The sequence below is a fragment of the Lepidothrix coronata genome, unplaced genomic scaffold (genome assembly GCF_001604755.1).
Source record: "Lepidothrix coronata isolate B3197 unplaced genomic scaffold, Lepidothrix_coronata-1.0 Scaffold17, whole genome shotgun sequence".
Classification (NCBI taxonomy): domain Eukaryota; kingdom Metazoa; phylum Chordata; class Aves; order Passeriformes; family Pipridae; genus Lepidothrix; species Lepidothrix coronata.
In genome coordinates, this window is record NW_016690197.1 from 5,411,442 (window position 1) to 5,438,565 (window position 27,124).

A 27,124-nucleotide genomic window follows, 5' to 3' on the forward strand; every position below is an offset into this window, starting at 1 on the left:
TTAATTGAGACATATTTGAAAGATATTAACATTTATCTTAATTTATGTTTAGCCACATTTGAACATCTACATAAAAAAATAAAAATATCTTGCAACAAAGGATCGATAACAAATTAAGCACAAACTTTATTTTAAAAATACCATGGTATAATTTAATGATTATAAACAGCTTTTATGGGGTAGACTGTGTTTTACTTCATGAATTTATATTTTTCAGGCAGGCAGGCTGTAATTTGATACTCTCACTTTCTTGGAATGACATGTCATTTCAATTTTTTTTTTTTTTACTCAATCAACTAAAATATATTACTGTCTTTATGCTTATTAGTACAAAATTTAATTCTATATGACTGAAGCAGACAGAAGATCTTGCCAGTAGGGAACATGCTGGTGGCCTAGTGCCTCAACTGGATATTGTTTCTTGTGGAAATGTGGTGATGTTTCTTTACCCAAATAGAAAATGCACAAATCAGTGATGATAAAAGTCCAGAAATCCAGAACTGACCAATCAGTTGGGCTGCATCTTATTGTGAGCATCTAGCATGAGACCCCTGGAATTGATTTCAGAAGAATTTACTGGAGGAGAAATTGTCTCTGTCAGTGTCTCAGATTTGGCATCCTGAAGTGAAGGCACCACAAGTCACTCTGGGAAACCTTATGCTAATCATTAATGTTAGACCTATAGAGTCCGTGCCCCACTTCAGAGGATGTCCAAAGACAGCATGTTGTTTACCTTCACAAACTGATATTCTTGGTGACACAGCTTACCTTTGTGTTACCTACATGTTGTGTAGGTTTTACATCCAAACAGCCACTTCCTCCCGGCTGTATCTCCTTGAGTTACCATGCACTGTGTGCACCAAACGCAGACCTGGAGTTATAGTGGGAACTCCACCCCAAGCAGCCATGCTGTAATGCAAACCTCTTGGCATTTCTAAAAGAGCAGTTCCACATATCAAAACCATGCTTGTCTCAATTTGTGTTCAGATTTTTTCATCTGCTGTAACAGCTGTCCCTTAAGTAGCACAGAGTGGGCTCTGCAGACAAATCTCGCCATGGGAATTCTCCTCCAAGGGAAATCTTGCACTGTGGCAATTAACAGCTCACATGTTCCGAGTGATGCATGCCAGGCATGTCGAGCTGGGAAGATGTTAGAGGAGCCCTGACATGGCTGGTTTCCTTACTTCAGTAATGGGTGTAGGACAGCACGTGTATACCTCTTCTACGCCTATGCAGCGCATAGAAAGATGTTCAAATTGGCTGTCTAAATGGAACTGAGAATTGGTATTCTTAACTGCTTAGCTTGGATTGGTTCTGTTCCTTTGCTGTCTCATTATTTTCCAACTGGGAATATTTCTTATACTTTTCTGCAGATGTCGGGTGTCACACAGAGGATTGGATTCATGAAAACTCTCTTAGAGCATTACTAAAAGCAGGGGGTCTTATTTCAGGATGACCTCAACTCCTGTATCATACTTTTCTTCTAACAAGCAAGTGGTGGGGTTTTTTTTAAATTTTATTTTTGACTCTGTTCAGAAGGCATTGTCATAGCAACTTCCCCTTGAGTCATCTTTAGGTGGTTACTCTTCAACCTCAGGCTACCTATGTTACTGTTCTGATTTTACCTGAAATATTAAATGAGCCTTAGCTTTAGGGAATAAACAAATACCATCTAAAAAAGTGTATTTGTATGCTCATACACTGCAAGAGATATTACTAGCTGCTTCTACTGTGATATGATAAATAACCAAGTATGACAATCTTATTTAAAAAGACTTAACATAATAGTACAGAGTTAATAATTTTGAATTTTGAATTTTATTCTTTCAAGAAGGGGATTATAATTGAAATACAGTCATGATACATATAAATATAATAAAATGCACAAAAATATAATATAGACCAAAAACCTGAGAAGCTTTTAAAATGACAAACATGATCACTCTAAAACAGTTCAAAGCCTCATAGAACTTACAACAGTAAATTGTAAAATTTAAGCGTTCTCCTCCTCTCTCCCCATCTATTGCTACTGCAGCTGTTCCTGCAAAAGATTCATTCTGCAGAAGTTAGTTTTAATACCAGTTGGAAAAGGAGACTAAAATATTTCTGCTATGATCAGTCTAGATGAATTTCACACCTCTCTAACAGAACCAGCTAGGCCAACAGCAGTCAAGTCACACTTAATCCTTGTTTTGAGGGTTTAAGGGAAACATAAACCCTGTGCTGGTTCTCAGCTGAAGAATAAACGCAGGGAAAAATCTCTCCCTTCCCTGTAGCTACTGGGATGCCTTGCAATAACTAGGAGGTTATAAAGGGAAATGCAGTATACAGCAATTTGCAGATCATTGAGGCTGACTCAGCAAGGGCTCTCTCTGTACTACATGAAGTGCAAGTTGTCATTGCTGAGTGCTGAACCTCTTCCTCTTCCATTTGCAAAATGGGTGTTCAGGTTGCTGTTCCTGAACAGTAGGAAGAGAAGGAGGGGAATGGGACCAGCAGCATGGAGAGGCTGTGGAGTTTTTCAGTCCTGGGCTCACATACTTGAGCTGGTCTTACAGCAAGGATTTTGGCATGTCTGTTCAGGCTAATTGGCTTGACAGATAATTAGAGCTCATGAGCCCCAAGCACAAAATAAACATGAAATCTATGCTCTGCCTTTTATAACTCCGGCATTTCTCTCATTTTGGTGAAGCCTATTCATGTCACATAAATTGAAATACCCAGTTGATCTTGTTACCCATATGACTGCCCCAAGCACATGGTAATGCCTCTCTTAATGCCAAGCAGTGTATGAATTACACAATTTAAGCCATTGCAGTGTTTACATGGGTCATCCCAATAGGAGCTTTCCCGTTTATTCGGAAATATGGTTGAAGGACCAAACTAAAACAATTATTAAGTGGAAGGAGACATATGGAAGAACTGTCTGCAGAGAAACTGTTGTGGTGAAGTTTTGAACTGAATGCAATAAGTATAAAAGGAAATAGCTGCTAAAAATGGTGACTTAAATTATGATATTTTAATTCATATGACAATGAAAATATGAATGGCTGATTCATGAGTTCTGGAAAGAATAACCTTAATAGAGCTGAGCTGATTCTGCTGTACATTATGAAGAGAACTGCCAAGTTTTATTCTGCTGGAAGATAACCCTTGTCTTCACTGTTATTAAAAAGTAAAATTACCAAAATAAAAAAAAAGAAGTTAAAAAATTGTCCATCAATTTACTCATAATTGAGCTACACTTTTCTAGATCTACACAGGATCCCTGAAAATGAAAAGGCTGGCCTGAGGTCTCCACGTCCTGTTTTTGTGCCAAAATACAGAAGATGCACTGGAGTACTACAGTACATATTTTTTAGGTGGAATTGTGTTGCAGAAAGTTTTTGGGCAAGCATGCCAGTCTTTTCCTTCTGTGGCTGATCTCCAGACTCTGTTTGAACAGAATTGCACAGGCATTGCAGTTGTACATAGGCTCATTTGTTCTGTTTCTGGTTTCCATTTTGCCTTACAGAGAGGCTTTGGATGTGTAACCTCGTATCTCTGGCTGAGTCCCTGGTCTATGCAACGGGTATGGTTATTCTTCCTTATTCAATTAACTATTTAGAAGGCTAGAAGAAGCAAAACTACCTTTTTCAGGTGTAAGTTTTATTGCCAATAGTGAGAATGCCACCATATCAAGTTCATTTTAAACTTGTTGTCGGTATACTACTGATTGCAAACACTGCAGACAAATTAGAGTTTGTATCTTAACTGTTTATGAAAGACTCCGATACCACAATGACAAGAATCACAGAAAACAGTACAGCTGCAAACCTACAGGACTTCATCATGGCCATCAAGCATTACTTTTAAAGTATCCACTTTATTAAGTAACCTTGTGAGAAGAAAGGAGATGCAAAATAGAGCTTTTTGGGTGGATGGTAGGAACTTTACAGTACCCGGTTCAATGAGACTGATCCTGATTAGGACATCCAAGTAACACAGACAGATAACAGATCTAGATGTACTTATGTATATAGGTATGTTTAATGCATCTTTCCAATCAAGATTCTAGGAAGAAATCCTCACCTATATCCTTTAGTATCAGGGATGTACACTCTCAGGCCATAAGGGAAGCACTAAATTACCTTTTATGAAAAAAACAAACCAACCCAAACTTCTTGTTTTAAAGGCAATTAATACAATTAAGTATGAAACAGCACCTTTCATGCCAGGAATTCACACCCCATGAGTTCACTTGGCCAGAAAAGTGCAGTGTTTGTTCCTAAAACTATAACTAGAGAATCCAATATTCAGTCTGGAAAGATTTCAGCTATATATTGATAGGGTAAAGAGTTGCTAAGGTTAACAAGAGCTTTTGAGAGAAAGGGAAGGGAAGAGAGAAACAGGTGTTATTTTCTCGGGTAATTGTTCCACTCACAAAAACAGAGATAAGAAGCATGTGTAAGCACCCTATGGATGAAGGACAGGTTAATCTTGATACAGAAAGCATTTTAGGTCTTTTGTAGGGGAAAAATTGCCCCATCTTTCCTTGAATTAGTAGCCAGAGCTTCCCACGAGCCTGGTTCATTCTACCACTGTAAGGAACAGGATAGGTGATATTCAAAAGTAATTTCTTTCATATTGCTTGGCTCTTCCTCTTGGGGTTATTCAACAGGACTTACAGTTCACACTACTGTCATAGTATCATAACAGAGGCTATTTGCCCCACAGCCTTTAATACAGGATTGCATTTTTTCTGATGACATAGTAGCTTTGATGCATTCAACTAGTTCCTAAGTAAACGAAGGATGTTTAGTGTGTCCTGCTTTCATGTATTACAGTATATTATTGATTTTTACCTCCTAAAACAAAACCACCATGTCCTCGGATTACACATGTAAAGAAGGAGCAGGCCTGAAATTAAATAAGTTTTTATAGTGAACATCCCTTCCTAAAAGTAGTAGATGCATATTTCAGTATTTTATATGGCATATTTAAATTACCTTAGTTTTTAGATTACTTTTCACAGTCTGTACAATTTCCCTTGTGTAATTTCATTCTCATGGAAAATGGTAAAATGCTTATGATATGCACTCTTTTGAACCTTTTATTAAGCTGCTTTGTCTCCAGTTGGGGGAAAAAAATATATGTTCCATATTACATGTACAGGAAAATTCCTGACATTATTATTATTACTATTATTATTATTATTATTATCATCCTCTAGTGATTCTGCAATGCTCAATTTTATTATTATTATTATTATTATTATTATTATTATTATTATTATTATTATTGTAATTCTCCAATGATTCTGCAGTGCTCAATTCATAAGCAAAAAAGACAAAACTTCATGCCAGAGATATTAAAGGAACTAATATACTAAAGGAACTAATCCTCCTCATTAGGAGGAATTGCTCAAGAGCATGTTGTCCTTATATACAGATTGCCCCTGTAAGGCTGCCAATGTCAGCAAGACCTTGGGTGCATCTGTCATACTCGTGACCGTAGACTTGATACATTTTCTTTTGTATATTTGCTCATGAGTACAAAAAATTTCTGATTTCTTTTTTTTCTGTGAACTTGCTTCCCTTTCTACAGGAATATTTTCTGATAATTGAGTTAATATTGAAAGTCAATTTTTTTTGGTCTAAGACTTTAGGTCTTGCATGTATTGGATAAGTCAATGAATAAATTCCTTTAAATATATTAGCTAAGTAAAATAAGGATTTTGAAACTGTAAAAACAAGAATTGTGCAGATTTTCAGGACCTGGTTTTTTTTTTATCTGGGTATACAAATATCTTTCAGATACTTTTCTAGAAATAGTTCTTCAGGACAAGAGTGACTATGGTACTGGTGGTTGCTTGCATTGAATTATTCCTTGGTTCACAAGGTAGTCAGTGACAGTTTTCTTCTCACTGCTGCTCTGAGTATCACTGCAGCAGGCTTAAACACTCAGTTTTGTGCAAGAGTGATTCCCTATTAAGAGTGTTGACTCTGTCCAACAGATCTTGTGATCCTTTCTTTAATGGCTTTTATTGTCTTTTGCCACCTTGTATTTGTTTTTAATCTGCTTAATGTATGCCTTATCCTGCAGTGCTCCCAAAGCTAATGGTTTATGAGACATCTTACTGTAGTAGGGCTACATGACTTGCATAAATCTACCAAATGGTAGTCTATTGCATATTGCCTTCAAAATCTAATAAGCATTCAACTTTGTTTCTCAGCCAGCTGGCAGGCCTTTGTGATGTCATTCTGATTTTATGACGAAACACTGATGTAAAGCAGTGATAACTAAAGCTAGCTAAACTGAATAACAAAACTGAACATAAGAATCAAAGGTCAAGCAAAGGTTTGTATGGAATGACTCAAAAAACATGCAGAAAAATAATGTGATGGCAGCCATGGGAATGCCACTTTGGGATCCCAGCCTATTCTGCTGCTTTTGTGTTCACGTTTGTTCTGATCACAGGCCAGGAAAGGATTGAGCATTGACATTGTTTAATGTCAATGTTCACAATGGTATCTTGAGTTTGCACAAAGTGTTTATGTGGTCGAGACATGGATGTTGAAATTATGAACCCTGACTCCAATGTCTTTGTTGCAGCACTAGAAGTAATACTTCAAAATGGAACCCATTCCTCCCACAGAGGAGGGAACAAACCAAAGTATGCATTATCTGCAAAGCTTACATTGGTAAAACATGTAAAAGGGAGAATAGAATAGTGGACTTAACAGATATTTTCCCTTCTAGCTTTTGGATTTGATGAGAAAATGATTAATAATCTTTCCTAGCTATGCTATTTTTCAAATAAACGTGCTATTGCAGGAAAGAACCAGAGATTCTATTCAAGAATAGAGAGGATGAGAGCTTTGTGATCAATAATGTCCAGAAAGTAATGCCTGGAATATTAAGTCCTAGTTTTCCAGAAGGTAAAGGAAGAAAGCATAGTGATAAATGAAAGGAACTGACATGCCTTGCTTACAAATGTAAAATCCTCCAAAAAGGGTATTTCAAATGTGAGCCTTTAGGATAGCAGGCACATGTGCATTTTAGAATCACAGAATATTCTGAGTGGGAAGGGACCTACAAGGATCATCAAGTCCACTCTTAAGTGAATGGCCCATATGGGGATCAAACCCCCAGTCTTGGTGTTATTAGCCCCATGCTCTAACCAGCTGAGCTCATCTGCTGCTGACAAGCTGTTCCCCCAGCTAAGCCTGAGCACGGTGTGTATGACTTTTGAATCTGTCAATCAGAAGGCTTTTAGCCAACCTAGTTCCCGAACTCAAACTGCTACCAGCAAGGACTCCTGTTAGGCTAAACCCTGAAGGTTTCTCAGAGCCAGTTCTGCTACAGAATGTTGTCACTCAGTGACATCAGCAAAGGCAGAGAGGAAATGTACTGTAATTTTGAATTTAAGTTTTCTGAGTTTTCTAAGTCATCAAGCAACTCTTTAGGGGACAAATAACAGCCACTGTATGGCTTTTTATTACAAAAGGGAAATTGGTGTAATTCATGTCAGACAGTGAGATTGTGCTTTGCTATGTAATGGGAAGGTGATAGTGGGTTTGACATTTGGTGAATACAGTCTAAGTTTATCAGATGGTTAATCAAATTGAACACCTCTACTGGCACCATCTTTTTGGACAGTGATACTATTTGCTTTGGTATTGAAAGCAAGAGCAATCCAGCTTTGCCATTTTTTTTTAACACTGATCTATAAACCAGTGTGGCTGGGAAAAAGGAATTGCCATGATATTAAGAATCTTATTATTAAGGGCTCTTAGTGACTTTGATTTAGTTCTACCCTGTCACAAGACAACTCTTTAAAAGAATTCTGGAAGTCAGATGTATTCAAGGACAAGTCAATTTGTTTTAATCCGTGTGGAGGAGGGAACAAACTAGTGTCCCTTGTGGGAAGGAGTGAGCTATCTGAAAAAAGTGATGTAATTAATTTCCAAATCCCCCTCCAAGACTGAACTGTTATACACCTGCAGAATTTTGTGCACCTCTCAGACTTAGCACTCTTCTTTTCCTTTTATCCCCCTCACTCCATCTGTTCGTATAGCACCTGTATTTCTATGCCTCACTGACTCTCCATCTGTTTCCATAATTTGTATCTTTCTCCTCTGCTTATGGCCCTTAAAATTTATAATAGAAGTAGGGAGACATTAGGAATGAGTGCCTCAACATGTCCATCTGACAAAGTCTTTACACTAATGCTTTCAGTTCCTGCCTGCTGCAGGAACTCAAGCCTGTTCCTGCTACTCCAGGGCAGCTTTAGACTATTTCTAATAGCCCACCATCTGGTTCCTATAAGCAGTTAAATCTTATTTCACCCAGCTGTTGCTGCTGATGCAATTTGTACCTTTGTCCATGTACATTCTTCTCATTAGAGAGTACAATCCAACAGCAGGATCGCTGCAGATCACTATGACCTGGTTTCTTGCTGCCAGTGACTGACTGGCTTAGCTCATGGTATACTGACAAAGTAGATTTCATTCTCAGCTGGATGTTACTAGCCTGGAGAAAAAAAGTATTTCTCTTTCTATGTTGATATTGGCCAGTTAGAAAGTTTATTCTCACCCCTCACTTTTCTTTCACAACAGATAAATTAGAAAATAAATTAAAAAGCTGTGTGAAATATAATGCCGGAAATTTATCCTGTAGTATATTAAAACTGCAACATATTAAGTGAAGATATAATTGCATTCATGTCTTTCATTAAAAAATCATAAAATACACACACATAAGCATATTTCTATAAATGCCATTAAAGTAACCCACATGCTTATGTTCTGCATTATAATATTCCATGAGGAAGCTGCATAAATGGATAGTATTAAGGCCTTGAGAACCTCAAAACTCCAACTGTATTTTAACACAGATGATCTTAAATAAAGTCACAGCAATGGTTAATTATAGGGTGGTTCTGTAAGTATGCTGGCCAGATGAAAGGTAGCTTGTGTTCCTGCATCACGTATGATCTGGTGTGATGAGTGTTTGGTTACAGCTGCTGCTGTGCAACTGCTGGGAAAACTGACGAATTGGCAATTTTTAAAAGAATGACCTGGGACGCATGAAAACTGGGAGAGATGAAGATTGTAACGCCATTGTTGTAAGGGTGAAACTCAGATCACAAAGCGACCGTTTTCCAAACTAAAAGTCATAGCCATTTTCTCATTGTACCCTCTGTCAATCAGCTGATTATCAAAATGGAAAATCTTCAAGAGTTATTATTCCAAAGGTCTGAGCCTCTCTGCCATTTTTAGTTTATCATAATGCAATTCAATCTGTCAGTGAATGTCACTTTGCTCATGTAGACTTTGCTTGTAATGCTTTCAGTGTAACAAAATATAGTCACTCCCACCATTTCTTAATCTTCTGCTGGTATTCAGGCCATTTTAAGAAGGTGACCTAGTATCATTCTCTCAGGCATTCAGTTAATCTGGTGCAAAAGAACTTTAAATAAGTAGCTGCTCTAGTCTGTTTTATTGCAGAAGACCTTCAGCTTTGCACAAATACAAATCCCCATGCTGGACACCTAAGACATGAACTGGAAAAGATATGTGTGTGTATATATATATATATATAAAATTAATGTCATACTTTGAGCTTTTATGGTGCCTTTCATCTAACACTCTAAAAGTGCTGTAGAAACATTAACCCCCATAATACCCTTTGCACAGAAGTAAACATGAAACCCATGAAATACAAGTGACTTCTCAAGGTCACAGAACAAAGTTTACAGTGTATCGTCTCTTAGGGATTCTGCTCTAATAACTAAATTATAATCCCAAACCCTCAGAAAATAAGCAAAAAAACCCCATAGTAATTTTCAGTGGTCTGGTAGAACTGGCTGGAAATTAGGTGTAGTTCAGAAGACTGTAAAATAACCTCAATAAGGTGTGTAAGTTTAAAACTCACTTTACTTTTATATGGAATTATAACAGTAATGAAATGAGATTGAACTCAAATGAATAATGAGATCTAAATTGAGAAATGGTGTGATAATGCTTTCCATGGTTCAATTAGTCAGCCATCTGTAGTACTTTCTACTAATAGTTACATTGCCTGGTTTAGAAGAGATTTAAACGCCTCTGTCTAGTTTTCAAGAACATGCACGCGTTACACAAGAGATATTAGGCATCGTGGGGAAAATATAACAGGAAATGTGTGTGCATTGACCCACATCCAACAGATCTCAGTTTAATACGAAGCCAGTCTGAATATTGAAATCATTAGCTGGAAAAAAAAAATCTGAATATAACTGAAACTGCACCATGCATTTCCTCTGTAACCAGCTACTTGAAAACCTTATTTCAGATCTGAATACTGTTTTGCCTTCAGTGGCCATTTCCATCATGGAGACCCTGTTTGAATGTTGCCTGTTTTGTTCCCTCTCAGTAGGGCTAAGGCTAGGACTGTCTTCTGTCACACTGTAGAAGCATTGAAAAGCACTGATTCCTAACGTACAGATTTATCCTCAGTGTGGGACATTTTATCCTCCATATCTTGAGTTCATAAGGATCTCATCCTTCATCTAGGAGAGTTTAACAAGCTACAGAACTGGGATATTTTTATTATTATTAGACTGAGTTGATAAGAAAAGATGTTTCTGTACTGCAGAAGTATTGGTCTAAGGTGAGATTCAGGTAACACTGGTTAGTGCAAGCTGAAGAAGGTAAAGCAAAACAGTTCTGTGTTCAAAGAAGAAATAGCTCTACTCGTAGTATTTTCTGAAACCTGATATTAATCCAGAGAAGACTGGAGAGATGACACTCCATATTTAAAAATGGCTAATACTGAATTTATTAGAGTGTCAGAGGCAGGAATTGTTTTGCAAAAAGGAAAGTAAAACACTGAAGAAGGTTGGTTGTATGTTTCAGTTGGTGTTAGAAAGCAGTTAGTGTACCATCCAGGAGAAAAGGCAGTGGAAATACTCTTTTTTTAAGAAAAAAAGTTAACATAATCTAGGTTATGTCTTTATTGATAGTGATAAAAACCTGGTAAATTTATTACTTTGTGATTCTTGTAATACACACGGAAGTGTGTTGCATTGACACATCAATCACCTCCTAATTAGTTGCCAGTGCCTGTCACTGAAAGGGCAATAACCTGATGCACAATGAACAAAGTGTATTGCCTAAATACTGTCTATTGAAATAGTATTTATTTATATAATTGGTAACCTGCCCTTGATAAACTTTCATAGTCCTATTGCTCTGTTGCAGTTAGTTAATAATTTACTCATGACCACTTGTCTCTAAATAGCTGAATCTTTCCGCAAACAAAAGAGGAAGTGTTTTATAAATATTTTTTTATATAAGGAGGGTGGGTTTTCTTCCAGGAAAGCAGTGTAGTAGTGAGCTGGCTTTGTCTGTGGGAGTGAGTATAAGTACCCCTGAAATTCTAATCTAACTTTTCTTGTTTTAACACAGACTGAATACTGTACTGCTACAGCTTCTCTGGGACCACAGTAAGACCACTGAAGTCCTGATTATTTCATGTTATAGAATCTTAATATGGCTGTAGGTTCCTCTAGCACTTCAAATGATATCTTTTTAATTTTGGGTGATAAACACATCACATGGCTTTTCTTTTTCACCTGCCTTGATCCTAAAAGACATAGAATGATCATAGAACTTCATCTCTTCACCAATCTAAAAAGTTCTAGGTTACCCATTTCTTGATACAAAAAGAAAACACTTGAAATATAACACTGTGGAAATTCAGAGGAAGTAAAAAGTCTTGATAACAAGCTTAGTAAAATTGATAATACTAAATGATACTTTATAATACACATTTAACAATAGGCACGATTAATGAAAAACAGATCAAGTTCAAGTACCATGAATCTATGTAAACATTAAAAGTATTCTAACCATTGCAGTTAGCAATAGACTTTATATATCAGTTTCTCATATACTAAGAGTAGTTGAGCAATAATGTATTATCACATATATAGCAGTGAACTTCCTTTTAGTAGAGGAGATACTGGGAAAACCTGTTGTGCGAGATAAAGTAATATAATACACAAGAGTTTATTGTCAGAGACTTTGACTGGGACTTGACTGAGATGGTGAATTGGTGGAAGGTTTGTGATTAATATGTCTCACATTTAAATACTGTTTAGTATTCCATTGCCTAAACCTGCATGTTAATTAATAATTAAAAATTATCTTCAGAATATCCACCTGTGAACATTTATGAAAATAAATGCTTTATTATGCTTTTCCTCAAAAATATTGCTCCACCGATTAAAAATCAGCCTAACTATTATTAGATATGCACATGTAAATTATTACTAGATATCCACTATAGATATTATTACTAGATATTACTATATATGCTTCACTGATGCAGCTACAGACTTGTATTCAAAAGCAAAACTGCACCCACTGCAGAAGACAGAAAGAATCTATGCCTTTTCTCAAATAACTTATCTTAGTTCTGACCATAGGTTGAATTACAATTAGCTTATGAGAGGAAACAGAAATTAACATCTGCCTGCAGATCAGATTAAATTAAAGCCATGAATATGAGTAGATGCAGCATATGAGACTACTCAGTTAATAAAGCTTCATTCTACCATTGTTATATTGCCCACAGGCTGCAGCTGAAGGTCAAAACCAGACTTCATTTTGTTGGTTGCCACTGGGTATCCCAACGTTCCACTGAATTTTACAAAGATAAAAAATTATGTGCTGTTGGAAAATACTTCCGTTTTAAGTCAGCATTCATTTTGGCCTTGAATTCAATGATTTTTAATTCAGCCTGAGGATATTTTATTTTATAGCCTGCTGCAGACTTAGTACTGCATATAAGACTGCTGCATTAGCAGAGCTCTGACATTTGACACTTAGCTGTGACTACTGCTATATATTTGATCCTTAGCAGCACCATTGACTTGTGAGAGGACATATTTGGATCTATCAGTGAGAAAACAGAATATTATGTCTTTAGAATACTATTTCAAAGATTAATCTTATATCAGGAATCACTGATTTCTTCAAAAATTGTGACTAAGTTGGGTATTACTTTTTCGTTATTTTGTTAATTGAAAAACATATAGTTCCAAACAGAAAGGAAAATACTAAACTGTATTAATTCTGGAATTAAAGGTCACCTTTATATTGCACACTGGCAAATACAACCTCAGTAAGAAGTAAGTGCTGATGAAGTCAGCAAGCAATTAAGGACATGACTCCTACACAACCTCTTCAGCTTACTAGTCACTTAATCATACAAGGTGTCGAGCCTTGTCACCATGGACCTAAACCACATGCTTAATTTTAAACATGTGACTCGGTTACAGGATTCTGTGAGATTACTTGTGCATAACATTAGACACCTGTTTAAATGCTTTGCTGGATCAAAGCAGGAATGTTCAGCATTTTGCAGGATTGCATGCTAACTGGGTTTTACCTCATCCTCCTATTAGAAAAACACTTTGGTGGATATATGCTTATATAGTGGGAAAAGAAAGAGCATCTTCTGATTATGTTGAGATTCAGCGTTTCAAACATTACTGTAAGGGCTGATGTTTGATAATGAAAGATTTATTTTATTCTAATTTATTTTCAGTTGCAAATTGCCAGTTCTCAGCTGTTCAGCTCCAGACTGCCGTGAGAGACAAGAAAGCAAAGCAGGTCATTGCAAATGCTGCTCTTCCTGAATTATGTTGAGGCTATTGTCAAAAATAAACACCAAGTTCCTCAATGTGAATATATCCTGGGGAGAGCAAAGTGTAAGTGTCATAATGAGCTGCAAAAAAATTGAGTGGTTGCTTGTAAACATATGGTCTCCCTTTATGGTTTTAGTATTCCTGGTGTCTGATTTTTCAGTGTTAAGCAGATTTACACCTCATGGACATCAAGCTAGCTAGTGTTCAGAGCTGTTCTCAGTGGCTGGTTTCAGTACACATACATATTCACATTTTTGTTTGGTTTTCTCATTTAGCTGGCTTTTATGAAAATTTCCATTGGCCTATTTGGAATAGAGCAGCACTACTGTTCTGCTACTATTACTTTGCTCCCAAAGTAATTTAAATTGTACACAACAGATTTTGGAGGCCTACAGTATGTTAAGGCTGGCAGCTGGTTTCAGGAATGACTCGTAGAGCTTCCATTGCAGGGGCTCTGATTCTACCAGCAGTGCTTCTCTGCAAGTGCCATGTGGCAAAATTGGCTGCTGGACTTAAAAGTTAATTGCCTGAGGAAAACAGGCATCTTTAGATTTATATTTTACAATTACACTTTTTTCCCTCCATTCCCCTTTAGTCATTTCTTAGAAGGGCTAGAGTCAAAGATAAATGGTTCCTAGAAACAAGTAAATAAAGCTACCTGGCCTACACAATTCCAATATGCAAGATATCAGGTAAAGTGAATAGAAAAATGTTAAAGGTGAGGCAATAAACATTTAGTTCTCCAAATTAAATTAATTAGAAAAAATTTATGTCGGTCTATGTGATCACTGTTATGGCAATACCTGAGCAGTTCTGGAATTCTTGGTTTATAGTTAGCAGTCATAGTCACAGAGTGAACTCTGCTGTTGGAAACTGCACAAAAGTATGGGGGACACTCATACTGCTGTGTATTTTCATAATTATGGCACGTACAGAACTTATGTATTTCCTGTACTACTATAACAGTTTCTGTATTGCTCCATTTGAAGTTTCGGGGCGTATCTGGAAAGCCCAATGAATGCCAGTATTTATACAAAGAATGAGACAGCTTCCACAAAACAAAAGGTGTGCAGAAAGAAGTCCTGGCATTGCCCTGATACGTTTTCAGGGTGATGTTCCTGTCTTGATTTGATACAACACAACAAAACCAACACAAAGCAGTGTCAGAAAAAATTTACCCTGCTTCTTCTTACTTGTACCTGCAGCTATTCTTTGCACACCACTTATTTCTCTGTTGTTCTGTTATCATCATTTAGTACAGGGTGAAGAGTTTACTGCTTCTTTCTATGGTTTGGTCATCAGGGCCCACTCAAAAAAAGGGGAACTAATGGCTTAAGAGAGACGTTGTAAAGGTCTTTTTCTTCATGTGTTTTGTTTTAGGTATTGTTGATACATTCATTAACTGCTGTTTCTGTATCTCTCTTTGTTAGTCTACCTGTGCTTAATAGTGGTTGCTACTATTCTGTCTTCAGAATATCCTGATATCTTTCTAATTACTTCTTTCCTGTGGCAAAATCCCTGATTGGAAGGAAAAATCGTTAGTACCAATGGTAATAAACAGGTTCTGATTCACAGGAGTCAAGAGTACTTTTAAGTGTGTGGATTGATATTTATTAAATGCACTTACAGACCTCAGAGGATATAATATAGCTTAATTAATATCACTCCTGAGGTCATAATTTCTGCTGTCACATTTTTTCAGATGCCAGCCACGTGTTAACATTCCATTAATGCATAAACCATACACATTTTGCAATAATAAGTGGTTCTACTGGCAAGAAATATCTAATCAAATATAATGTGATTTGGTAAACCTGGAAAGAAGAAAATGAGGATGAGGAACTACACTTAGGTCTAACTCTTAAATAAAATACAAGGATATTCATGACTTGCTTTATTAAAATAAAAAAAAGGCCAAAGAAAATGTTCTATGTTTGCAATATTCATTTGTATTAAATTCCTATTCATACCATATGGATTAGCGTGAACAAGGGCTTTTCTTTAATATTTTATTTGGCTGGATTGAGTGCAAGGGTTCCAGTACTCTGGAGGTGATCACTCGGAATGACTGGGTGACCCATTAAAGCATTCTGCTGAGGTATGTCTTTGTCCTGCCAGCTGGAGGATTTTGCCAGGGTTAAGTGCCAAAATAGATCTCAATACGAAAGTTTTAACTAATTCAAGGAAATCGTTACGTAACCTCACTGCCAAGAATAGTGTTCACGTATACGGTTACAGAGAGATGTGATGAGGTTGAATATATTCGTATTTGCAAAGTACTTTGATAAGAAGGTGTTGCAGCGTACAATATATTATCATGCTAAATATGTACCTCAGTCTTTGAACAGGGATTGGACAGATGCAAAGTAAGCTAAACAGAATTTTCAATTAACATGCACTGAAATAGCTTGTCTAAATTCTATGAAAGGAACAATCGCTAAAGATAATTATTTGCCATATGCAAATTTATTGTTATATGCATATTAGTATCATCTCCTGTTAATATTTCCTCTTCAGAGTCTTTAAGACAAGGACACCAGATCCAAACTTACGTGTGTTTTACATCAGCAGGGGCTCTTCCTCAGCGTCTGAGAGAGCAAACATTTTGCATTACAACAAAAATCTCTCAGAATTATTTCATGATACTATTTTGTTTCCAGTATCAACCTAATCACTGCAATGTATTATTTTTCACTCTGCTCCCAGGGCAAAGTAGGAAGAGTGAAAAATAGTATTAAACTGAGGCTCAGAGTTAAATATGCAATACATCTGTACTTACATGTGCAATACATCTGTGCTTATATGTAAAATCTGGTTGATATTGTGTCTCTAGCATTTGAAGTCAAGACCAAGTGCCCCACTGACCTCAGGAACAAAGATATAGCCTCTTGAGTAGTAGAACCTTTGATTTTTTGTTTTATGGTATTTCTGTGTGTAAGTGCTTGCCCTGCCACAGCCACTAACATTACATAAAAGCCAACAGCGTGTTCTACAGGGACAACACAAATCCAAAGGAGGCTGTTGGTCACAAACAGTCATTATTTAATGCTGGTTACATCTGTATAAGGTAACAACAGCACATCCTATATGGGATTGTTCACCTGAAGACTGGTGTTGCAGAGAATAAATGCATAGTTAATTGTTAGAACTTTGGCTTTTTACATTGGAAAGTATTTACCTTTAGAGAACCTTAAGCTGCTTCTTTAACGTTTACTCTTACCTTTAATCAAATGGGAAGGTTTTATATAACCATTAAACAAAAAAGTTGTGGTAAACAAGTTTATGGTATATTGGTACATAAAGGCTTTTAGCCTTTTTTAATATAATTTCCCTCTAGATAATAACATGCAATTGTTTTCTATCATTTCCCCAGACCCAGACCAAATGCCTTTAGGCAAAACTGGGGAGTACACATTTATTCTCTCACATTTCACTTAAGAAAAAAAATTGTTCTTTGTATAATGTAGTCATCATTTAGAGAACACATAAATCTTACAATGTTATTCCATTCATAGAGGTTTTTTTCCAAACTGCCATGCCAAATTAATCCCTGGTGCAATATTGTGTCACCAGTGAAGCTGTGCCACTTACTTGCTTGGACTCTTTAGTTTTAATTGAAAGATTTATCATTGCAGAGTTTCTTTGTCTTCTGTACATGCATCCTTAGAAACCCTGACTGTTTTGCTGTTATTGTCTCCTTTATATAGTTTATGCTTTCCTTCTTTTTTAATCATGGTTTCCTTTAATGGAACACACAGAAAGTTTTCTCGTATAAGAAAAATAAAAATTCCACTGTGATTTATACCTGACTCGTATAAATACAGTTATGCAACTTTATTTAGCTTTGTTGTGTTTATTACACTTAATTAAATAATTTGTTATTGATAATGAGTAATTTTGCAAGTTGTATTATAATAAAATGGAATAGCTTGTTCTTCCTCATACCAAGAATGTCCTAGGTGTTGGAATCATTGATGAACAGAGGTGGGGGTTTTAATTGCAAAGATCCAGGTTTGATGAATATTTTAAATACTTTGCAAGTGATACTGTACACAGAATATCCACAAGAGGGAACTGTTTTACATAGAGAGGAGCAATTTCCTTGCTGCTAAAACACTGTTTTCTGGAACCAAACCCTCCAGAATTATGTTGAGTTGGCATGATTGTGTCCTTGACTATGCTATATGGTAGCAACAGGAAAAATACAGGTAAGCACAGTGTTTGTTATGTTCTGTAAATAGTACTGTTAAATAAATTTTGAGCTCTTGTGTTGAAATATTAGATAGACAACTAATCTGAAAACTAATAAGTGAAAGTTTTCTGTTTGCTTGGAATAGATCTCTCCAGGAAACAGAGCTGGAAAATCCTGTTTAATCTGAAGGCAACACGAAATGCCATTGTTGCCTCAATAAATGAAGCAGGCTTTCTCAAATTCTGCTTTATAAAACCTACACTAGAAAGCAGGCCTTTTCTGATTCATAAAGGAGTAAGCTCAAATGGGATATTGTGAGGGATATTCATTCAAGGATCATTTGTGTCTACGAATAGGTGAACAAAATACAAAGTTACCTACTTTGCTTTGTCTTTCACAGATAATTCCTCTTAAACAAACTTTTCACTGGCAAGGTCTCACCAGTTGATATCAATATTTACTTTTTAGTGTGAGTTTCATCATAAATATTTGGAGAACTGAGCCATATTTATGTAAATAAAAGTTTTGTTTATATAGAGAACAGAAGAGGTTTTCCCCTGGATATATAGTGTGTATATAGCATATACATAGTATATGTAATGTTCGTGTTTGTTGGTTTATGAATAGTTTTTAACCATCAGAACTTAAAACAGCTTTTTACAAGTGATCACAATAAATCTCCTACCCTGTCTGTGTGTAAGTTTTGTGTGAACACGTTCAAATCAAATTATTTTAATATACAGACTATATTCTGTAGTGTTCTTGCTTTGTTTTAGTCTGAATTTTTCTTTAGGACTGTTCTTTGTGGGTACAGTGTTATGGGGATGATATTTTAGAAGTGCCTAATGATCCTGATCGCATCTGGACTGCTCTTCAAACCGGTGTCTGCAGCACTGAGCTGCAGCAGTACACAGTGTCAAATAAATACCTTTAAACCCATACCTGCTGAATGCATAAAGCAAGAAAACATATTTTGAGGCTGCAGCACCTCTGTCAAATCTTCTGGGCCATCTCAACAGCAAGAGAAGACATATGTCATGTCTGTGGCTTCAGAGACTCATCCCTTGTTATCTACCAGATCAGAATATATAAGAAATTTCATCATGCAAAAGCCTTCCCCGGGATATGCTGTGCAGCTGCTCTTCATTGTCCGAGTCTTTCAAAGTGCACAGGGTTTGTGGTTTCTATTAGCTGTAAGAGTGCCTGTAAGTACCTGGCGCTTCTGAAGATCAGACATCAAGTGGCTGTGTTACGATGCTCCTGCCCTTGTTCTGCTCCTGATGTTTGCTGATGGATAAAAGGATTCGTAGGTATGTGTGCAGCTGTGAAAAGGGTGCTGCTTGAACACCAACCCGGGAATGTCGAGCAAATGACCATCAGGACTAGGTTCTGAGCCCAGGACCCAAGGTATGTGATCCTGTCAGAACACTATTATGTGGCCCAGGTGGCTTTCTAGCTGTGGAGAGGGTTGGTAATGAAAAGACATGTGAGGGGGTATCAGCTGTGGCAGTGCAGTCTGGGGTTGCATGTGGCAGCTGTGACATGCAGTTTCTTTTCAATCTGACTTGTTTTCTGCATCTAGAAATCTTCATCTGACTATCTGTTTTCCTCCAGGATAGAGCAATATAGTATTTTTCTCACTTGTATACACCTCTATATTATTATCTTTCTCTATTCAGAGGCCTCTATTAAACCCCTCTTGAAAAAGGAAGCCTTCTCTTGAAGGAACAGACTGGAGGAACAGACTGGAGTGAGACATTATGATAAACTCATGGAGCTAGACAAATGGTGGTGTTATTGCATGAGAAAATTGAGGGTGAGAGGGCTAGAGAGCCCCATAAAAAGCTTTGGGAAGTTATAAAAACTCATTACCATCACTTAAGTAGAAACAAAAACAAACCCCAGATAGATGCAGAAACAGAAACCACTAGTAGTAAAGGTTAAGAGATTACTATTTCATAATGGTGGCTCTCTGCTGGTGTAGCGACTAGATAAGATGGGGGAATGTCACGCACACAAAGGCTGCTGTATTTTACCCTTGGAAAGCTGTCAAGAGGATCTGCATAATACTTTGTACTCAGTGAGCAGACCATGTGCCAAATGGAGATTTTGATTTATATATAAATAAATACATCTACAGACATATAAATTCCTCTGCTTTTCAACGTGAATCCGAAAAAAAAGGTAGGAGACAACTAGTCAGATTTTCTTGCTGGCTTGCCCTCTCCCCTCCCTCCCCAAGCGTGTAATTTTAAATTGCTATTTATATTTCTAAGGGTTAATTTCAGGAATGTTCTTGGGATGCGCGGCAATTTACGGTTTGCGTTTGCGGAGCGCGTTCGCAGTACTTCCCCGTGTCAATTAAAGATAATCCACGAATGCTTTTAGCGGAAAAAACCCCACGCCACGGTTCCCCGATGTTTATTTCACGCTCCCTTACCGCGTTTCCATGCCAGCCCCCCTCCCTCCCCCGCCGTGCGCATCCCCGGGCACCTGCTGCTGCAGCTCAACCTCCTCCCGCGGGCCCCGAGCGCGCCCCCCTGTCCCCCCTGCTCCCTTTCCCTGCCCCGCGGCTGCAGCCCCGGCCCCGAAGGCGCCGTTCCGGCCGGGCTGCGGAGGGGTCCCCGCGCTCGCCCATCGCAGCGGGGGAGGGATGCGGGAGATGGGATGCGGGAGATGGGATGCGGGAGATGTGCGCGGGGGCCCGGCGGGGGCCGGGGCCGTGACAGCGCCGTGCGTTGGCCGCTGCGTCATGACATCCTCCGAACCGGCCCCGCGCACGGCCGGCGCGGGGGGGCCGCCGCCGCCTGCCCCCGCCCCACCGCGGCTGCGGAGAGCGCGGAGAGCGCGGCGGCGATGGACGCGCCGGGGCCGGCGGGACTTGTTGGACAGGCAGCTCCCCGGCGCGGCCGGGCACCGCCTCGCCGCCACCTGTGAAGCGCCTCGGCGACACACAGCCCCCACCGCTCCCGCCTCGCCGTCCTCCGGAGCGGTCGCTCGGCGCCTCGGCGGCCCCGGGAGCGGGACCGAGCGGCCGCGGGGCGGGGAGCGCGGCGGGCGCTGCCCATGGGGCGCCGGGAGCCCGCCTGAGCCGGCACCCCCACCCGCGGCGGCAGCGGCAGCGCGGCACCCCCGGCCGGCCCGGCACCCCCGCCCCGCGGGGCCGTGGATGCGCCCCCGGAGGGGCCGCGGCTGCAGGAGCGGGGCCGTCGCGTCCCCCGGCGGCCGATAGGGAGGGGCGGGAGCCGGCGGCGCCGCTGCGCGTGTGGGAGCAACAGCCTGAGCGACAGCCGGGCCCTGGAGAGAGCTCCCGAAGGATGGGCGAGGAGGCGGCGGCAGCGCACGCACAGATGGGCCAGCGGAGGATGAATTAGGAGCCACAGGAGGCTGCTACCGGCACCGAGGGGGGAAGAGGAGAGGAAGGGGCTGGACTTGGAAGAGGAGGAGGAGGAGGGTGCGCGGGGGGGACTGAGTATCGCTAATAACAAGTTAAAGACTAATAACAATAATAACAGACCACCTCCGGGAGGATCCGCGGCGGAGGCTGAGTGAGGGATCCCCGCTGAGGGCAGCGGGGTCGCAGCGCTGGGTATCTTGGAGAGACGCTCCGAGGCATCAGTTTGTGGTGGTGGTGGATGATTTTTTTGGGGTGGGCGGGGTGGGGGCTGTGTATGCGGGAGAAGGAAGGGGTGGGAATCTGAGGAGGAGACTATATTTTTATTATTATTTTTAATTTTTTAACATTATTTTCACCGTACAACGAGGACGCTCGGAATTCACCGGCCTGACGGCTCCCGAGAGGGACCCGGGAATTGTGCGGTCGCTTTTCTTCACCTGCTCTTTTTTGTTTTCTTTGTTTTGTTTTGTTTGTTTGTTTTGATTGGGGGCTTTTTATTTTTTATTACTCTCCTTATCCGTTTCCCGCTGAGCAGCGGCGGCGGCAGCAGCAGCAATATGGCTGGTGATGGGTTTTTTGGGGGGCGCTGGCGGCGGGAGGAGCTCTCGGAAGCCCCTGCGCGCCCGGCTCGCTGTTAGCTATGGCAAATGGCAGCGGCGGCGGCTCCTACCCGGGCGGCAGCGGCGGCGGCGGCGGCATTAGAATGAGTAACAATATCAACGCCAACAATCTCAACACAGACTCGTCCTCCTCCCCCGTCAATGTGCCCAAGATGGATGCGCTCATCATCCCGGTGACCATGGAGGTGCCCTGCGATAGCCGCGGACAGCGCATGTGGTGGGCTTTCCTCGCCTCATCCATGGTTACTTTCTTTGGGGGACTGTTTATCATCCTGCTGTGGAGGACCCTCAAGTACCTGTGGACTGTCTGCTGCCACTGCGGGGTGAAAAACAAGGTAACTCCCCCTCCCTTTCCCCTTCTGCTGCCGGTGATGGTTTGGTGCGGTGTTGTTGGTGAGGAGGAGTAGTAGTAGGAGCCCAGCCTTGTAGACCAGGACACCTAGGCGAGGTGGCACTGGAGTGGACGCCAAAGGGCTATCGTTGGATGGCAGTGTGCTGTCTGCTCTTGTGGTACGGTTGCCGTGGGCTGTTGGGAGCCGTGGGGAGTGTGGCTGGAGGTTGTGAGGTGCTGGATGCAGTCCTGAGGCGTGTCCCTTTTCCCCCCATTCTGTTCCACATAGGGACTCATTCGTTTTCATCTGGTGGCACGAAAGTTGCACCTGGTGTTCCCTCACTCTCAGTGAGGCACATGCTGATGTAGTGGTACGGTGTGGATCAGAAGTTTATCTGCACCCCCGGGACCGCATGTGATGGCGGGGTAGGAGCTTGCCTTTGCTGATCTAAATTCTCAGTTCCCTTGTGGAATGAGAAACTTTGAGAAATTTACCTTTTCAATTTTGCCACTCAAGTAAATATTTTTAAAGCTAGCTGACAATCTTTGATGCTTCTGTTTGTTAAATTAAACGTGGCTATCTAGAGGTATTCAGTACATTCATAACACACTAGATCAGTATTCTCTTAACCGAAGTGTGAAGTCTTTGAGGCAACCTCACTGCCTCTTCGATTTTTATATATTCCCAGCTGGAAGAAAGCATGGTATGTGAAGGAAGTTCAGCTCCTGCTTTGAAGGGTCTCTTTTCAAACCAAAGCTAAGACTTGCTCAGGTCCACACTTTAGTTTTTGATTAAAACAAATGGGATAGAAAGTGTTAAGACTCTGTATTGTGAAAGTGGATTTTGACAGACCCCAAAATAGACCGGCAGCTGGAGTTTCTCCCCTTCCCTTTTCACATTTTTTGAATTACAAACAGAATAATATCTGCTTCAGTTATTCCTGGCACACAGACACCCACAAAAACACACACACCTTTTAATATATGGTTGCTAGGTTGCTGGCTTGCTTTGACATACAGTGAGCTGTCTCCCCCTTTCTCCTGTCCCCTCCCCCTTAAACACACTTGATACAGCACATAACCCTGCTGTACGAAGGGTCCAACATTTAGGGGAAAACCAGAAACAAAGTTAGAGCCTGAGAAGTTAAGGTACTTGTTTGTTGTGTAGTTTGGATTGCCTAAATGAACCTCCACATTCCAGTTGGAAGTTAAACTAATACAGTGAACTTGGCCTATGTATGGAAGGAGTGGTTGCTAGAGTTAAGCAATAAAAGCTTTTAAGTCAACCTTAAGCATCAGGAATCCTACCAGGCAGTACTACTTCTTTGTAGGCAATTTTTATTTCATTTCAAACCAAACCTGAACTTTCTTAGAGAGATGTCAGCCAGGTATGATGACACAGCTGTAATGAATTTGTGATAATAAGATACCAGTTCCTACAACAGTAAAAGGCAGTTTTCAAGAAAGGGTGAGTAGTTAAGACTTACCTTTGGTTTTTCTGAGTATTTAGCATTTTCTTCTCCGTGGAATGAGACAAATCTACAGGGGCTATCAGGGATCTGGATGAAAAAGAAAATTCTTCAAGTTATTACCTCATGCTTCTTTCCTTGAGAGAATGAAAAGTTACAAACTTGTACACAGACTTCTTTCATGTTGTGTCTTAGTGGGTATTGTTGATCAGATAATTCATTAGTAGGAGAACAGTTAAAGCAGTCAGTGATTTCTTAACTGGTATAGAAAGACATATCGCAATTGTCTTTAAAACCTCTTAGTCTAAATGTGTCAGTTTGGTAAGTAACAGGCATCATCGAGGGGTTCCAACACTTCCAGTTTGAATACTTTCACTTACTATTGCTGTGTCAGGTTGTAAGACTTGAGTTTATTTCATCTTTGAGACCTCAAGTAGTTCTCTGAACGTCATTCCCTGGGGCAGGAGGATAAAGGACTCTGCAGGTAGGGGGAGATATATGTCTCTTTTTAGATCCTATTTGTTCCACTTGTAAGGGTTTCCAAGACTCTGGTGAAGAAGAACTTTCAAGGGCTGATCCTGCATTCATTATGTGATAAAATGGGGAATTGGAGGGAATTCTCTGTATGCAAGAAGTAACTAGTTATTGCAAAACACTTTTCTAGTATTTAGGGTATAAAGGGTAACTGAAGTAACAGCTGGAAATGTCTTAAACTTTGCTTTTATCGAGCACATGCTCTGTGCTGCATGGTGACTTGGGAAAGGCTGCCGAGGCTGCCGGTGAAAAATGTGAATTCTTACATATGCTATGTCGACTCTTATTGGACCTGCTAGCAAAAGCATTTTTAGAAGAAGTAGCTCCTCCTACTGTGGGATTGAAGAAGTTTTCTGCATATTAGGACCTTTCCTTCCCTGTGCTGCCTCTTCTGCTGCTCCACAGGTTGCAGTGGAGTTGAGTTATCCAGCATCGTCTCATGAGCTACATAAAAAGCAGTCCCAGTGAGAGAACCAAAAGGAATCTTTCTCATGTCTACTTTTTGTGGCTTCTTATTGAATAATTCACATATGTATGTGAATAATTCAGAGTTACTGTGCTAACGCTCATGTCCATGTGTTATTGCAAGGAATTGCAAAAAGTTTCATTTTTTTCTCCCTGCTATTATTCTAAGCTTAACATTGTATTCCATGGATTTGTCAGTGATTGTCAACTTGACTTTATTATGTAACACTTTTTAATGACTACATAGAAGTGTTTAGGATGTGGTTTGTTGTGTTGTTTCTCCCTCTTTAACTCATTCAATTTAAGGTTGAAATTTAAAAACATGATATAAACAGTTTAACAATTTCCGGTATGAAATTTCAATACGATTTTTTCTTGGAGATAAGAAAGTCAAGATACTGTAAGTCAAGGATATGCAAACTGCTAACAGAATGATCAACATTTCCCCTTAAAGTTCCATATCTAATTTATGTAATTGTATATGAATAGAACATTACTCTTAATCATGTACTAAAAATGATTGCTGAGGTTTTAGGACTTTTGTGCTCCATACTTGCTTTGTGAGTTGACATTTTAAAAAAACTGTCAAAAAAAATGTAAATCTTGACCTGTGTTGTCAGTGTTTCATGTAATATGTCAGTCATTACAATTGAAGCTCTTGTATTTCTTTATTTAATATGTTATATAATTTTAGATGCAATTTTTCAAAATTAGCTACAGTCCAATGGCAAAGACTTAACAAAGGCTGTTTTTCTCCTCAGTGTTTACATCTGCATTTTTAGTGATGCCTAGATGTTTTTAAAGAACTTGTCTTGTCGTTGTTTTTTCTTTATCCCTTGACCAACTCATTTCTGTTTGTGTATGAAAAGTAGAATGTGAGATTGAACTTCATTGGGCTTGTCTCTAATACCATTAGTTGCTCTTGTTTGTGGCAGTAGCAGAAAAATAAAATAAATATGCACGGTGACATACACAGTAGACATAGAGGCTAAATGTGTATTATACAGTCTGTAGTTCTTTTGATTATATGGATCTCCCTCTGCATTTTCTATGCTCTTGAAGGGCATTTTCTACTGACATTATCTGATACCATATTTTGGCTTTGAACAAACTCTAAAGCATGAAGAGCGAGCAGTGGAATGCGAGAGCACAAGTCTGGGGCTCCTGGAGCTGGCCAGTGCAGAATGAAGTGGGATTTGTACCCTTCTGAAGAGTGTGATACCAGACCCTTTATCACTGCCCCTTGGTTCCCCAGTGAGTGATACCTCTTATGGACCTTATGTCATCGAGGCTCTAGCAGATACAGTGTATCCTTACTGCGATGCTTTCAGTGTTTTGAAGAGCTTTCCTTCCCCACAACCCAGGACTTGTACACATATAAAATGAAATTATGTTATGATTATGGACAGCAGTTGTTAGCCTGAATTTACAAGCTATAATAATTTTCTTTGACGCTGGTCTACATATTTTTGAAATCTAATAAATTATACAGATTTGGTCAGTAGAAACCAAGCAACGTTCTCATTTGTTTTGCATAGAAAAATTCTGTTTTTACCGGAAATACAATATTTGCAGAAGTCTTCTTTGAAAAGTTAAAAAAATTAACCCAGAACTCCAAAGCCTGAGAAAATTTGTAAATGGAAAAATTAAAGTTTTCCTAAAAGAGGCAGCAGTCATACCAAGCTGGCTCTCGTATATACCAGATCTCGTGATTTCCAAGCAGTACCCACATAAACATCCTCTCCAAATAAATAAACAAATTTGAGGCATGACATATTGAGAAAAGCAGGAGAGTACATTGGAAGACACATGTGGACACGTAACACAGGGGATCCATTCGTTTAGATCTGCACGTGGAAACCTCACCTTGACTCTCTTGAAGATGTACCGAGCAGCAGCGTATGATGAACAACTGGAAGGCTCAAGGGATTAGCAGTGGACTGTAATGCATTTTGCTTGTTAGTCACATGCACAGCCTGGCTCAGTCATCCCTGTCTCATGGCTATCAGGTGGTCTGTGCACAATTATTCTGCGTGAGTCCCCCTGGACAGGTTGCCAGTCGAGAGATGGCCATGGTGGAGAGGTCAAGTTCTGAGAGAAAAGGTAGTTGCAGCTTTTTGCAGATGCTGTTTCTACAAGTGAAAAAAGGCACCAATATGGAGAGGTGTACACTGCTGTTTTCCGTGCTGTGAAAAGGAAGATACTTTTGGCTCTCTGGAGCTCATAATGGATTTCACATTTTATAAAGACATGCTAAAATTGGTTATGGATGCAGAAAAGAAAAGGTATAGACAAGGATTCAAGCTGTAAAACAAACATTCTCTACCTAAATGTTATTTGGATACAGCATCATACTTATTTTCAAGGCTTTGCAACACATACATTTAAGGAGAAAATCTGCATTCAAAAAGAATATGCAACTCTCACACGTTTGCAAA

General features: G+C 39.5%; 1 protein-coding gene across 41 annotated transcripts in view; it reads left to right on the forward strand.

Moving 5' to 3' along the window:
- The first annotated feature begins 21,553 nt into the window (after nucleotides 1-21,553).
- Nucleotides 21,554-27,124, forward strand: part of KCNMA1 (potassium calcium-activated channel subfamily M alpha 1) — a 471,638-nt gene continuing 466,067 nt past the window's right edge. For all 41 annotated transcript variants that reach the window (XM_017807020.1, XM_017807021.1, XM_017807041.1 and 38 more), the window contains exon 1: nucleotides 21,554-22,222. In XM_017807020.1, the coding sequence (XP_017662509.1) occupies nucleotides 21,908-22,222 (315 nt within the window). In that variant the 5' untranslated portion in view covers nucleotides 21,554-21,907. The remainder of the gene's footprint in view (nucleotides 22,223-27,124) is intronic.